We start from the raw sequence: 16885 nt of genomic DNA, 5'->3' as shown, positions 1-16885 counted from the left end.
GTGTCAGTGGCATTTTAAATAACCATGCATGTTATGAAAACAAAACCCAACATGCAATGCTTATGCAGCTGTATAAAATATTGGCTCTTACATAGTATGAGGATAGAATTCAGGAAAGCATTTAAGCCAGATTTATTGAGGTTAACTCAAATAAAGATGAATTTCTATTCCTGCACCAGAAATACATTCTTTTTAAATATTCAGGCTTTAAAACACAAAATTTAAAAAAATGCATTTCTTATGTTTTTGCAACAGGTATAAATATTTACTGGTACAAAATTTACTGTACTACATCTGTAGGGTGTGCTTGAAAGAAAATAATTTAAACAGTACTTAAATATGAACGCAATTTCTTAAAAAGGAAAAAGATGTGAAAATAATACAAGCAGCAAACAGCACAATGAAAAAAAAATGATAGCATAAAAGCAATGTTTATCTCATGCTATAAAGGCACTGAAATGGCTTAAAACGCAACCTGCGAACATCTCAGGATTGGTGTCATTTTCATTCTCATGTTCTGCATTGTCTGTAAAAGGCAAAGTATAAAAGAACAGGGAAAGTGGAGAGTGGAGAAGAATTAATAGAGAAAGGGCTAATTAACTGGCACAAGAGATTGACTTAGGCTCAAAAGATCAAGAATCTGAATGGCAATTAGAGGTTATCAATTTAGGCTGTTAAAGACTATAAACAATAAAATATATTACATGTAAATTAAATTAATATTGACCAAAATTTTGCTACTGACAATCCTGCAAAATAACCTAAATTCCAAAACATTAGGGCTTTAAATACTAAACAAAGGAACAACGTTAAAATATTATTAATAACATTAATTCAATTTCAAACAACATTAATGTAAGCAAATTGGCCTGCTGCTTTTGAAAACTAGAAGTCTTTGTTGTTAAGTGGGTTTCTAGGTGCTACTGATATCTTGTAATCTCATTCATTGCCTGTTGCTGAATTGCATTGAATTTTTGGCTCCTTCTCAGAAAAAAAATTCAATGGCTATAGTGTTTATTACAACATATCCTAAACAAACAATATAAGGGAAGGTGCCTTGAATGTATTATTATTATTATCGCTGTTTCTGAAGAAAACACATAAATAGTAAAATAAGTTACTACAATAAGTTCTAGTTTTATTATTAGCATGTTAACAGTATAAAAATAAAATTCCTTCAAAAATAATTGATGGGGAGGTGTTGTTGAACACATTCTGTCTACATATTAATCAAGGTATCTTAAAGAAAATAAGTGCTATACATTTATACCAAGAGTTATAAGGGATTTCAAACCATCCTGAAAAATTCTTGAAAAACTTTAGTTTGTTCAACTTCAGAAGATTACAAGATCCAATAGTCTGTACCATGTTTATAAAATGTCCACATACCTATGCCCCAGAAAATTAAAGCAATGTTAGAAAAGAAAGATGTATTTTCTACTGAAAACCTTAGTGAGGCACAATTGTTTATTTATGATTAAATGGTAGTTTTTGCAGCATGTTTAAAGATTTCACACAACATATCCATCCATTGCACCAAACCGTACTTACAAAGCTTGTATATTTAACAAATGTTAATTTAACAATGTGGTTTTAAAGGAGTGAAGGTATAGTGCTAGGCAAATTACATTTTTTTGTTATTGGTTTGACAAATCTGGGTAACTTCTTATGTTGTAAAAAGAAATCCTATACACAAAAGTACAGGTTGTGCCTGTATTCAGTTTAATTTTCAAGAATATTTCAGTGCCCTAGAAGTCAATCTAGACAACCATTTTCTAAATGCACCACTGCAGGAAGCCAGTGCCTACTTCAGAAGCACCGCATGCTCAGGAAATGCTTCATATAATTACTGCATGCATCGTATAATTATGTAACCATATTTTCATACTCTAGCATGCTTAGCCACTTAAAGATTGAGGTGCAGCTACATCTATAAGGTGGAAACCAACTATGGATAGGGAGTTGCAGTGCATTGAAGGGCACACAAACACACACATACAGAAACCTACACTGGGCCAGTTTAGAGTTTCCAACAAAGCTAACATGGATGCCATTGTGATGTGAAAGAAAACCAAAGCAAGTACCTGGAGAAAACTCCACAAAGACATGGGGGAAAAAACCTAAACAGGTAGTGTCCGGGCTTTTCGCAAATTGTGTGTTTCCATTTCCCATTTTTGAGAACTTACAAGGAAATCGTTTAAGGCCATGAATTTGCATTTAGACACTTTTACTTTTATTCAGTTTCAAGACACAGGCCAACTAAACAGCTTTACAGATGTGAAAAATAAGATTTACTACATAAGCATATGCCCCTAAAAATATTATGCTATGAAGGCTTTAAAACTTAACCTTATAAAATGGTGCCAAATATGTCTTCTTTTTAAATATAGTTCATATGCACATTTTATTTGTATTCACAGCAGCACCAGAATCTCAAGAGGATATATATCTTTAAAAGCTAGGATTTTGAAGCTGACAGTTGTACTACGAGCTTGGAGAATGTAACATTGTCACTAAGGAGTAAAAAGATCTGGCAACTGACTGTGATTGTGTACATGTTTCTCATATAGATCACTCGAATATGATAGAAGAGTTAAATACAACTTTCATCTACTATTGTAAAAAGTGCAGAAAACAGCCAGCTGCAGCAGACTAAATAGTACAAACGTAAACACTGTAAACTGGAGAGATTAGGGAGAATCTCCTTGTCTGACAAATTCTAGTTCCTGTATTTGAAAATGAGTAAAGGAACAGCACATGGCAAAAACAAGTTCATGGATATATTTCACCAGATATCCATAATACATGCTTGTGCTGGCAGTGGAATGGTTAGATTTCATGACTGACACCGGGCCCTTCTAATATGTATAAAACACATTTTGAACGTCACAGATTCAGAAAAATCTGCATAAAGTTGCTTTCACTTTAAGATGATATAATGTACCAAGACACCTATCACAAAAACTCTTACAATCGCACCGATTTCACACTATAACACAATGAAAATTGCAAAAATGAAGCAGTATATATTATATTATTACTAACAAATAAACACCCTCACAGTTTCTACTTCTATGAACATTTTTTCCAATGAATAAATGATTTCACACCAGATTACCTTGCCAGCATGCACCAACCACTAGCTGTGTTTCAATCTTAGAAGGATGCAGTGGATAATCTTCAGTCACCTGGAATGGATCATATGACACTCCATCTACATAGAGTGCCACAGTGGGAAAATCAATGCTAAGGACATAGTGATGCCACTCTTTGTCACATGCCTAAAACAGAAACAAAAAATAATTAAAACAGAAATGACAGTTTATATATTTCACAGAATGTTTTATAAATTAAGCAAAATTTTGAATAGTTAAACATAATATATAAACAAAGCTTCACTATTTTATTTAACCATCAAACAGTTTTAACTAAAGTAGCTTTAAGGTAGCTACATAGTTTATGGAACTTTATCAAAAAGTACTCGATAAAAAAGAGGTCAGATTTCACTAGTGATTCAATAAATTGCTCCCTTCTGCATTAAATCACAGCATTACTATCACAATCTAAACTTTAAAAGTGAAATAATCCAATACTTACAAAGATTTTTTTTCCTTTCATTTTCACATTTCTTGGATATCAACATACTTTGTTAATGAAACCTATCATATGCAGTCACTCTTTTCTGCTATTTAAAGACATTTAATGTAACTGCACCTTTTGAGTAATGTGAGGTACAGTTATGCCTATAAAATTTATTAACATTCTATAACACATGTAAATTTCAGAAACCATTATGAATATGTGAGGTTCAGCTAGCACATAATTAACAAAAATAAAGCCTTAACAGATAGCCTTGCACCAAAAACACTCAATATAGATGAAAAAACTGACAAACCCCTGTCACTTGCCTGATCAAGTTTCCAATGGAATTCAGCAGGTTTGTAGATCTCACTGACTGAAGGATCTTGACGGAACAGAAATACAAATCTGCAGTTATGTACATAGACTGCATAATGATGGCGATTCATATCTGTTGAGAAAACAAAACAAAAATGTGATTCAAGTTATGAACTGAATACTTTTTGTTTCATAACAGTAATGTAACAAAAAGTAGTCGGTATCAAAAAAAATCAATTATATTTTGTTACATTATGTAATTATTTGTTAAACATTATGAATAGACTAGAAAATAAGCCCTAATTTAGAGAACACTGATTATTTGAAACCAATCTAATTTTCTGTCATGATCCTCAAACAAAAAGATTATATACAAGGGGCACTGGCCTTTGTCATGTATTTCCATATTTTCATTAAGCCATTCCAAAAGTAAATTACTCTTTCAAGCATTCTGATGTAGATCAGATTATGTCATTCAGATCAAGGCCTTGTTGCACTACAACTTTACCTACAGTTCACATACGAATTGTCTTACCTGAAGAATTATTCTGTTATAAGGAGAATTATGGGCTACTTCAATAATAAGATTAATCCTTAATGCAGCTAAGCACTCCAAACCACGACATTATGACATTGAATGTTTTTATCACATTAATGCAAACAAATAAAAGAAGCACCTATGTTTAGGATCATTCTTCTATCAGACTATTTTCTATATGATACTGCAATACCTACCCTATGTGAAAAATGTGCTATGATAGCCAAACACAAAACAACATACAAAGTGCTTTGAAAAAAAGTGTTGGCAGAAATGACCCCCAAAGATTTGAATTTGATGAGAATATTTCACATTGTTTTTGCATTTTCTACATACATACTAACCTGTCTTATCAGAGTTACACAGGATGTGCTCTTTCTCTCTGGCACCAGGACCATGTCTCATCCACACAGAGATTGTGAAAGGTTCCTTCATGTTGGTTGTAACAACACCTTCAGGAATCTTGATAGCTTGTGTACCATTGAATTCAAACACCTGGTCACTATCATGACCGTTGTCAGTAGGAAGGCCTGCAGTCCAGTTAACTGTGCTGCTGGGAGCTGGAAGTAATTCCACTGTCCCTGAAGATACACCTGTAACACACATTAATGAAGAATTGAGCAGTTATGGAGAAGTAAGGGGTCGAGCTGGCACTGTGGTCCTTTTGTTTGATTCTATGCCAAGGTACCGTCTGGGCAGACTTTGTATTTATTCTCAAAGTCCAGAGGTCTACCACCCCTTGACAATTTGGTATCCTCCCATAGATGAGAATCATTATGTAAGGTATATTCACTATGCTAAATTTCCAAGGTTGTATGCTTATGTGGAAGCATTTGAGTATAAAATGTAGTTATCTGGTATGACTGTTTAATATAAAAATGCATACAATTTCTACATTAAAAATGTAACTTGTAAAGAATTCAGATCAAAACATAATTTATAATAATAGTCTAAAGTTTGGAAGGTAGTGGATTTAGGGTGATACTGTTTAATTATTCATGATATAAAATGTTATTAATACTTGTGGAATGTAAACATGAGAAGCATCTCAAGATTTTTTATGTATAATGATGTTGGTTATCATGCAACAATTCCAAAAAACAGCTTCACTAAAAATCAGGAATAACAACTGTATATGCTAAAATTATTACATACTTTTGAAAAATTACTTCAGACTTGAACAATAAAGAGATAGCAGTCAACCATTTTTGAATGATGTAACAGAAGTGCATGATTTGCAGAAGCCTGATAATGAAACACTGCTATGACAAAAAGAAATTCTGTCAGACTATTGAATCTGAGATAGATCATTACTAATTTTATGAAGATGGCAGAAAGAAATATTACTTACAAACTATTTACAAATATAAAACAGTGACATTCATTACTTCATAATCCTTTCTCAGATAACAATACTGTGCCAAATACGTTTCCATCCACATGACACTTGGAAGAGCACATGAATGCAAAAATGGAAAGTTACTGTATCTATTAATACAGTAAAATCCATGCAAGCTGGCTCCATAGAAAAGGCTGTTTCTAAGAAGTAACAGTTCTTACCACATAATCTATGAAGAGACTTTTCAGAGTATGTATCTCTGTCACAGCCCTTGCCGATATGATTGGTTTCTAGTTCAATATTTGCCTCAATTGAAGTAATTGGCTCTTCGCAGGTTTCTAAATGCATGCCAGGGAACAAAGCCAAACTTCCTGTTCCAGGCTCATATTCCATTCTTTTATTCCACCCTGCATACATAAAGATATAGTTACATGAAAAAGATAGCAGAAAAATAAAGATTAACTTGAAATAAAATAAAGTCTTCCTATTTCAGTATCCTTTGATCTTTGCATCACTTAACACAAGCTGGTATACATCATTTATCTTTCAAAGTTTATGGCAACCATGTAAAAATAACTTCTATGTAATGTAAGAAACTAACAGTACCTTGCCAGCCAGGTTTACATGTAGGTTTTATATTTATTTTAACAAGAACATCATCCACAGCACGCTTCTTTCCACAATCATATGCTGTAACTGTTAGCTTATACTGCCGTTCTTTGCTGTAGTTAAGTTTCTCTGTGTTTCTAATATATCCTGAAAAACATCATTTATAAAAAAAAAACAATTTAAAGACAGTAATATTATAGTTACACTTAAAAATAGTATTACAAAATGTATTTAAAAAGTTCTCAATCTGTTAAAACAATCCAGGGTGGTCCCATCACAACAATACTTTACAATATTTTCTTCTAATTTTATTACTGAAGAATGCTCCTTGTTGAAAGCCAAGAAAACCCAGAATAATGATTTTATATGTTATAATAAATTAGCAGACAAGACCTTATAATTTAAATTATTTTTAAAAATTATAACAGTGCTTATAACTGTAAACTCATAACGTTAAAGCAGTATCTTTTTCAGCTCTAGTTGTAAAAGAAAGTTGTGGTCTTAACATTCTTGATTACATGCAATCTGTCATAAAGGTAATAAAACCTCTTTGTTTTAACTCTGGGCTTGTGCAATGTGGCAAAAGTGTATTTATTTCACAATATAGGATTATTGTTCCATTCATGTCAAAACTGATGATATCCCAACATAATCAAAAAAGCACGAACACAAGCATTATACAGACAATTATGGAAACATTCAAAAAGGCAAGCACGATTTCAAAAAAAGCATTATCATTTTACTTATTATTAATAAATCTATAATGGTATTTAACATGTTTAATAGATTTGTCATTTAGTTAACATAATAAGCAAAGTACACAGATTAAAAAAAAAACACAATACAATCTACATGAATATATGTGAAAACAACATTGTTTATGAAATTCTACAAATACCTGCATGGCACCAAATTTATAAATTAAATTGAATCGATTACCATGCTACTTTTAAAATCGAGCTGCATGCATGCATACAGTTACAATTAGATGATATCATGACCTGTCACAATCATGCATTTTTGTTTAAGGAAGTTGCATAAGGACTTCCACAGAGGTACAGCAGACTAGTACTTGAATTTGCACATATGCCATAGTGCTTTTATGTGGACTTTGTTATAAAGGAGCTTCATTCTCAAATCATTTGTTAGTCAACATATTACTGTATGGGGTGAGACATAAGCTAGAAACAAATGAAATTATGAAAAAGCATATTATAAATGTGAACCTCCTTAAGAAATGTTGAACTGCTTGCATTCTGGGTCAAACAGTTAACAGCAGACTGTGGGACAATTTCAACAACAAAAGTGATGAGGACTGCTTTTCTCAAATTAAGCTTTTCCTGAAAATAAGGTTTAATAGCTAAAACCATCAGAAGGGAGAAAGTACTGTAGGTGCCAAGTCAAAATATACCCCACTTAGGATCTATGACATTTTAATGTGAATGTTAAATATATATGAATACACTGTACATTACAGCCTGCAAATTATAAGAGATTTCAAATCTCTTCAATTGATGTACTTTAAACAGGACTGTACTATTAAATATTGCAGAATTGTCACATAGCCATTTAAGTCAATCATATTTGCATGCAGGTTAGGTGGATTGGCGATTCTAAATTGGCCCTAGTGTGTGCTTGGTGTGTGGTGTGTGCGCCCTGTGGTGGGTTGGCACCCTGCCCAGGATTGGTTCCTGCCTTGTGCCCTGTGTTGGCTGGGATTGGCTCCAGCAGACCCCCGTGACCCTGTGTTCGGATTCAGCGGGTTGGAAAATGGATGGATGGATATTTGTATCTCAACACCAGAAACTACATATTTATTTTCTTCAAACGTAAGGCACTGTGAAGGGCTCTACCAGAGCTTGGTGCAACCCTCATCATCAACCAGAGGAACCAGTCTGTATGTGGCTCTTTAATCCCTCCTTTACAATAAGGAGCTTGACAACTGAAGGCTGAATTATACTTTATGTAATCAAGGAATCTTAAATCATTACTAGTAAATTTGTAATTGATTGCTAAACTGCAACACATGTTGCCAGATGCTGCAACACCCAGTGTCACTTTTACATAAACTAAGACATTGTGTGCTTTAAGTGATTTACGAATGAAATACCTAAATATCCTAAATATTCATATCATAGCATTCAAATGATAATTTCTAACAGCTACTCTTTTTAGTGCTAAGTAGTATTATTGTTAGGAGTTCAGAGTTCACATATGTCTTTCAAGTTACAACAGGTAATCTATCTATAAGCACTTTTTATATGTGGTGAACACATGTGGTGTTGAAATTTCAGTTGCAATATATCGCCACAGACAGAAAAAGTTACTTATCCTTTAAAAAAATGGGGGGAGGGTACAGGATCCTCCTCTATTTGCTGGTACTGAGAAGCAAAACATATTCAACAAATTTTCCTTATCCAAAGTCACTGCCATAATTCATTAAACTTTTACATGTTTGTAAAAGACTGGGACCAAGGCACTTTAAAGGATTCCTTGTAAGGGCCATGTACCTCATATGAAACCATACATTTCGCTCCAATTTTTAAACCTTTAATTTCAATAACAGGAAAACAAAAATTCTATGATTAAATATTTTGATATCACTTTCTGGTTTAGATAAATAATAAATAAATAATAAAAATTAAGTATATTAAGCTTATTCTGCTGATTGTGTACTTGATTAATTATGTACTTCATTAGTATAGCAAGCTTTATTACAATTTTTAACAGTAACACTATGTCTCTTGACCATGACAGGAAAGTTCTACTTTCAACCAAACCCACTGTCAAGTATTCATTCATATGGGAATGTAATTTTAAAAAGATATCCAGTGATATATATTGTTTGCAGTTAAAAATAAACAATTAAGGCCTAAAAGGAAGAAAATGTTTATGCCATCAACAAATCAGTATGATTCCCCTCTTTAACAGCCCCTTGCATCTGAAAAACATTACCATCTTTATCAATGGTGAAAGGCACATCTGGAGTTACAATTTCATAGCTGCAAATCTGGCTGAACTGGAAGGAGCAGTCTGCATCAACAGCTTCCACTTTAAGGATGTTGTCATATTTTTTCCCCTCTATCACAGTTGCTTTGTATGACTTTTCTTTGAATACAGGAGAGTATTCATTCACATCATTCACTTGAATATGGACAGTTGCTCTAAGAGGTTAAAAAAAAATGATAGAAATACTATTAGACATTTAAGAATAAGATACCACTTCAACTTTTTTTGTTAGTATGCAGTATATTTTAGCTATATTCTACATCTGTTAGGGAAGCAGTGGTACAGCACTATGCACATGAAAGGAGTTATTTATAAAAATTAAATTCTGGCCTTAAATGGAATTTTCAATCATAAAACTGCAATGCATATGCAGAGTATCATAAAGGTATTCAGATTCTGAGAAAGTTTTCGGAATGTTAGATATGGCCAGTGTACCAGCTATGGAGACCATGGGCAAAACAGCATGAATTCCCCTGTGTTTGACCCTTACGTTTGTGCTGATTTGTTCAAGGCACTCTGTTTGTTTCCCCCCACTAGCTCTGTCACATGTAGATTTTAATTTAGTACATATTTCACTGTTTTTAAAGTCTGAATATTAAAAGTAGAATTGAAAAGTTCAAATCACTACACTCAGTTTCCTGTTACTCTAAATGCTATATATGACGTGGGCTAAAGGAACATAATCACATTACATACATTTTATGTTTTACAAGTCTCTCTACTGTATTTGTGAAACGTTCATTATGTTCATGGTGGCACGGTGGCGCAGTGGTAGCGCTGCTGCCTCGCAGTAAGGAGACCTGGGTTTGCTTCCCAGGTCCTCCCTGCGTGGAGTTTGCATGTGCTCCGGTTTCCTCCCACAGTCCTAACACATGCAGGTTAGGTGCACTGGCGATCCTAAATTGTCCCTAGTGTGTGCTTGGTGTGTGTGTGTGTGTGTGTGTGTGTGTGTGTGTGTGTGTCCTGCGGTGGGTTGGCACGGGATTTGTTCCTGACTTGCGCCCTGTGTTGGCTGGGATAGGCTCCAGCAGACCCCCGTGACCCTGTGTTAGGATATAGCAGGTTGGAAAATGACTGACTGACTTTATGTTAATTTTTTCATGTCACTTCTAGGGTTCTGCATGGAAAACAAAAAAGTACCAAAACTGTACTTTGATTTTTATGAACTGTTTTTTTAATTGAGGTACAGTATGATGAATGAGAGTTCTGCTTTTGCCACGGTCTTGCATGACGACATTTTCTCTTAATACCATGCTATCACACTTGAAAGCAAGGTAGAATTAAGCAATAAAAAGGCATACTACATTAACAAAAAATGCTGAAAAAAATTAAGTATCTGGATTTCCCCCTGAACACAGGAGGTGTAAGCTTCATCATACTGATTATAAAAGTCATTATGATTTTAAAAGAATCTCTCTTAAAATTTAGTATAACAAAAAAGAAACTAGTGAGGGAAACTCAAAGAGAGGGCAACACTCACTTTCAAAGATGGAGAGAAATAAGAAGCAGAGAGGAAAGTAAAGCACTATGTGTGACACAAGCTTAACACTGCATGCCCCTAAAGAAAAACTCTTTCCAGGGAAGTATGTAGAAGAAGCAGTCCTCAGTAAGGACTTCTTTCTGTCTTAGAGAAGACTGCAGCATTGGAAAATTTTTGGCATGATTTGAAAATGATTATTTATGAATATAGTCCTAGTGATGTACAATTACTGATATTCATTTATATGCTTATTTTCACCTTTTTTGTTTAGTGATATGTACCTGCTACAAGTTGGTACCACATACTGCATTAAAATGTTCCTCTACTTGGTGGCATTGGCATTAGATAGATTCTAATGTATCAAAAAATACAATAAGCTAAAATTGAGCTGGAGCAATGGGGAAATCTTATTACTTAACAAAATGTAAGCAGGCAGACACCCAAAAGGTTTGAAGCTATTGCTGCAACAAAAAAAGTGACACAACCAAAATAAATTTAGACTTTAGTTTGTGTTAGATATCTGGTTTCAAATATCATTTTGAATGTAAACTTTTTTGCACCTCAAATATTTGAGTATTAAAAAATACAAGTTGAAACAAAATATTTTCTTTTTTTATAACCAAACAATATTCCAAAACTTGCAAAGGATCTGAATACTTTTCAATCCATAATACATGCAAATCCTGACACACAAGGATGTAGCATGATGCATAACAGTTTATAAAAGAATGACTGCACTGTAAGTTAAAGCCTTGTTTAGAAATAAACACAACCTAACTCAAACAGTTCACATACAGGGTATGTTACCAGAGATGTAGTCTACTATCTTAGTTGTTGTGACTGCAACTGACTTTAGGTTACCTAAAGGGCCACTTTAACAAAGTAATAAGCCAAAACGATCTATTTTAGCAAAAAGTGTACTCACTTGTGGGATTTCTTCATGTTGGCACCGTCTGGACCCTCTCCACAATCATATGCCTGGATTGTGAACGTGTGCTCCTTTTGGAGCTCACAGTCAAGCTTTTCCTTGGAGCGAATGACTCCCTCGCCGGTTGTTTTGTCCAGCACCATGGCTTCAAATGGAACATTTTGCCCATGAATCCTAAATCCACAGATTTCACCTGGATTTTTAGTCAAATATCATAGTTAGAAGAAGATAACATATATGCAAGTCAATGCATTATCACTCTAACATTGCATTTACAAATAAATATCCATACTTTATAGCCAAGGTTTATACGGTGAGGGTCTGTGGAAAAAGCAATAGCCAGTGTGCTTCATATGGGTGAGTTTCAGGGAAATTTAGTTATAAATTACAAAACAGCATATCTGCCTTCCAAGCAACTTGTTTACATTGCATCCAGTCATGCAGGAAAACAGCAAAAGATGTAGACAGGCATTTCACAGGAGTACTTTAAATGTGTAGAATTTACAGTAAATGTAAATGTGTGTGTTTGTAAATGTATGCATAGATTCAAGCAGCTTAACTGCTGGTTTAGCTACTGTACCAAGCTACTCCTATAAAGAGCCAAGAAGCAGGTAGATTAAGAAAGGTACAAATAGGAGATTTTTCCCTATTTCAGTGAATCTGTGTGAGTGTGTTCATTTTAGATACACTACATAAACAAGTCTTCCTGTGCAATGCCTTTGTCCCTCAAAAGAAAAAAAAGAATAGGAAAATCAAAATAAAGTACTGGATGAGAATCTGTTAGAAATATCTTTTTGGTTCTTCAGACATCCATGATCTCAAGGTAAGCCACAAGCTATTTTAGATCTATTTTCCACAGAACTGATAGACATGCTATAAAACTTTGAAAGACTAAATCTCTATTTCATATTGTATAAAATGTAGATGGTAATATGTATGCCTACGGGTTATTTACCATCACCTCCGGGTGGTCATTCTCCAATGCCAGAGTTAGAAATTACTGTCATTATGAAGAATAATTGTGCAGCCAATGAATCTAATGTTATCAAGTACACTTCTAATACAACAGAAAATACATTTACCTCCACTTTTTAAACAGATCCATCAACTTCATTATGCCTTAAAAGGTGGCCATAAGAATGCACTCCATAGTAACAGCAACGACTGACTGTGGCATTTATTTTTCTACTATATACTTAAACTTTACTTTCCTATGCTACCATCAGTGAATGTAGGTGCAGATAAAATAAATGTCATCAGTTTTTTATGTAGTACTTCCCACAGGCTCTGCAGGAAGGTAACAATGATTAGAAGGACACCTGACCAGCCTACTCCATGTGTTCTCACTGAGTATCCACTGTTAAGGCAGTATTAAACCCCTTGACTGATTAAGCAATATACAATGTACAGCTAGCCATGATTTTTATATTTTAGCTTGTTATGGTTAATTAAAATGAATTAATGTTAATTTATTTCTCAATATCGTTGTGTAAAACAGAAAAATACAAAATCATAGATTTATTATAGGATGGAAAGTTACAGAAATAGAGGAAAACAAAGTCACTTTAAAAGCCAGGGCAAAAATATTTATATATTTTTTCATCACTATCATACTGTACTTTTTATAACCTCCTGCTCTAGATATCCAAGTTTGCATTGTACAATAAGAAATTAAGTAAAATACCAGATCAAAGCAGCAAGCTTGTATACAATGGTATTGCTGAAGCAGAGGCCTTCCTATGAAAATTACTTGAACACTATTTTGCGTAATTATTTATATAAGAAAATGTAAAAATTTCCAAATAACTAAATTTCAGACATGATTCATGAAGAAAAATTACAAGGAAATGTAGCTCAGCCAGCAGAAAGCATGTGCAGAATTTTCAATTTCCAAAGCCTTCACATGTTTGATTGGTTTAATAAAAATGTGCATGCTTTCTCCCAAGCATCATATGATACCTGGGATAAGCCCAGTTAAAGCTAAGGACAATGATTACTGATTAAGGACACACATTCACATAGAAAAGGGAGGGGGCTGGGGATGTTTCTTATACTTGTCATTTAGCAACTTCGGTTGCCAAAAAAACTATTTTGACATGGTTTCCTGTACTTTCCATTTAATATGATACTGCGATTTTCATAACTTGTGTGACTGCTTGTTTGCAATTAGGCACATGCTGCACAGAGTTTCACAATCCCATCATGTCACACTGCAATATCCCGAACATACATTTCAAACCAAAATCTGTTATTTCTATGCATAATAAGAATGTACATTGCAGTGCTGTGAAAAAGTATTTCCCCTATTCCTACCGATTTTTGATATAGAGTGTTTTCCAGGTCTTACCAAAATGTAACATTAAAAAAGTCCACCAGAGTGAAAAAATAACATACTTTTTGAACTTATTCCAATTTATTTAACAAATAGTGTTGACCAGCGAAATTCGGCCAAGCGTTTTTTGCAGCAAATATGCCATGTTCACTGGTGACCTAGTTTGTCAAATATTTTCCTGAATATTCATCATGCAGGTGGCTTGGACAAATTTTTCCCCCTAGTGTCCCATGATACTTTCCTTGGCAAGTGTGACATTACAAAGCTCTATGGCTGATGTTGGTTGGGACAGCACCTCAACCACATAGAGTATATAACACTAATTTTAGTAGAAGTCTAAAAAATGACTGAAAACTTGCAATTAAACAGAAAAAACACACACAAAGGGATATTGAGAAAGTGTCAGTATACTCATGTCATAATGGCAATGTCTCTTTCTATGGACTAGTATGCGACCTTTGCATAATACGTGAGCCTTCCCCTTTAATAATACTACCCAAAGAGCTATGTAGTTGATGCAAACAGGAAGGAACAAAGAATCCATGTATGTTGTGCATTTGGTGATAGCATTAGCAGTGAACAAGCAAAAATGCCAGGAAATCAAAAAATAAACTATATTTTTCAGTCTGGGAGATACGAGTTATACCGAAATGTGTGGGGGACAACCCTTAGTGAATTCATGCTTCCTGTCTGTCACTGTCTGAAAGAAATTTTACCATTCTGCTATTTAATACTATTAATTTTAACTCAGGGATGTGAGGTAGCTTAACATCACTGCCTCATAGCTCAGGTTACATTTTTGGCCACATAAATTGGTCCAGCATAGCAGGCAGAAATTTTCCTAAGCATACAGGACAAAACCATTGCACCATTATAATCTACTCAAAACTAATTTAGTTTATTCTTATTTACGGACTTCAGCATATCACAGTTTGTCAAGGTTCCTGAACATTTGTATAATTTCACCAAACTTGAAGCGAGGCAAATTTAGCAAAGTTTAATCATCAGTTTTAATGAACAAAGTTAGCCAACATCAAACATCAATCAACTCTATGAAAACTAATTACTCCCTTGTTGAAACAAAAACAGTAAACTTACTCAAAGAGCACATTGTAAATTCATCAAGGAAGTTGCAAAGGAACCTAAAAAATAACCAAAGAAGTGTAGGCTTTTCTTGCCTCAGCAAATGTCACTGTTTATGACTTTACAATCAGAAAGACGCTAAGCAAAAATCAGGCTTCCCTAGAGGGAGCTAGGCAAAAGCCCACTGCTAAGCAAGAACAACGTGAATGCTCATCTCTCATTTGCTAGGAAGCACTTAGATAACTCCCAAGCCTTTTGGGAGAATTTTATGAAATAATGAGGCAAAAGTGGTGACATGGATTCTGTAATGTCTGGCTTAGAGCAAACCCTGCACTGTAAGAACATCACACTAGCAGTCAAACATGGTAGTGGTACTTTGTTGATGTTCTGTTACATCTGAACCTGAATGTTTTTTTTTCTTCATAAGTCAAGTAACCATAAATACCTTTATGTATTGGAAAATTCATAAAGAAAATGCCCAGTCATATGTCAGTGAGCTAAAAATGAAATGTAGTCTAATATTTCAGCAAGACAATGATCCAAAACATAAAAGCAAGTCCTAACCATAATGTCTGCTGAAAAAAGCAAAAAGTTATTGAATGGTCTACTCAAAGTACAAACTTAAAGATGCACAGACAGAACATGAAACACATAGTTCATACTCAAACATCTACTAATATATTTGAAATAAGGCAGTTTAAGGACAGGTAGGCTAAAATTCCACCACATCAATGCAAAAGGCTGATGTTGGATTACTGGAAGTGTTAGGTTGCTGTCACTGCAGCTAAATGTGGCCAACCAATTATTAGGTGTGAGGGTGCAATTACTTTTCACATGTGCCATTGTATTATTTGTTCACTCAGGTGATCTTTACTTGATAGTATATATATTAGATCAGAACACTGATGTTTTTGCATTACGGAGAGTAGGACCACAAAACAACTTGCAACACCTTTTAGATAATGCCATGTCACATTTAAGGACTGCAGATGTAAAAATCTTTGGATCTTAGCTTGAGCTGTCACCTATTAATTGCATTGCATGACTAATTACAAGATGTTTTTTCAGAATTTTGACATCAGTTTCAAGTTGTCTATTGGCCAGCATGTGTACCACAAGGGAGGACCTTTTTGCCAGCAAATTGATGAAAGAACAGCAGAATGCAAACAGTTGTGCCAAGCAAAAGTAAGCAAATAAACACCATGAACAATTCAGTTACCATATGGAATTTAGTACACGAATTTGATTCACTATAATGTTTGATGCCATGATGTACCCACCCAGTAATTTAAAATTTAGGGAAAAGACTGGTATGTCCAAAACTCATACATGAGTTTAAACTTACCACTAGGTTCCTTTTTGATGCAATATGAATAGGCCCCACACATCCTTCAAACCTTCTTTTCTGATTAAAGGCTGAAATGATTGAAATTCACTACAATTTTATTTCTCGAAAGGGTAATTTAAAATTTAGGAAAAAGACTGGTGTGTCCAAAACTCATATATGAGTTTAAAGTCACCACCATGTTCCTTTTTGATGCAATAAGAATAGGGCCCACACACCCTTCAAACCTTCTTTCCTGATTAAAGGCTGAAATTCACTACAATTTTATTTCTCAAAAGGTGGCTGGTGTATTTTGAAAGAAGATAACCTTTGTGCTAGCTATCTA

At 34.2% G+C, this 16885-nt stretch overlaps 1 protein-coding gene across 4 annotated transcripts in view; it reads right to left on the bottom strand.

The window, feature by feature from the left end:
- Window positions 1–16885, bottom strand: part of clstn1 (calsyntenin 1) — a 93287-nt gene that overhangs the window by 17157 nt on the left and 59245 nt on the right. For 2 of the 4 annotated variants that reach the window (XM_039755510.1, XM_039755511.1), the window contains 8 exons: window positions 11798–11993; window positions 9339–9547; window positions 6381–6530; window positions 5996–6181; window positions 4780–5028; window positions 3909–4030; window positions 3119–3281; window positions 476–526 (listed from right to left, as the gene is read on the bottom strand). In XM_039755510.1, the coding sequence (XP_039611444.1) occupies window positions 476–526; window positions 3119–3281; window positions 3909–4030; window positions 4780–5028; window positions 5996–6181; window positions 6381–6530; window positions 9339–9547; window positions 11798–11993 (1326 nt within the window). The remainder of the gene's footprint in view (window positions 1–475; window positions 527–3118; window positions 3282–3908; window positions 4031–4779; window positions 5029–5995; window positions 6182–6380; window positions 6531–9338; window positions 9548–11797; window positions 11994–16885) is intronic. The other 2 variants (XM_039755512.1, XM_039755513.1) reach the window with 1 other exon arrangement.

This window comes from Polypterus senegalus, chromosome 6 (genome assembly GCF_016835505.1).
Source record: "Polypterus senegalus isolate Bchr_013 chromosome 6, ASM1683550v1, whole genome shotgun sequence".
NCBI classification, from domain to species: domain Eukaryota; kingdom Metazoa; phylum Chordata; class Cladistia; order Polypteriformes; family Polypteridae; genus Polypterus; species Polypterus senegalus.
The sequence above is the reverse complement of the archived record's forward strand: the minus strand, read 5'-3'. Positions and strand labels throughout refer to the sequence as shown.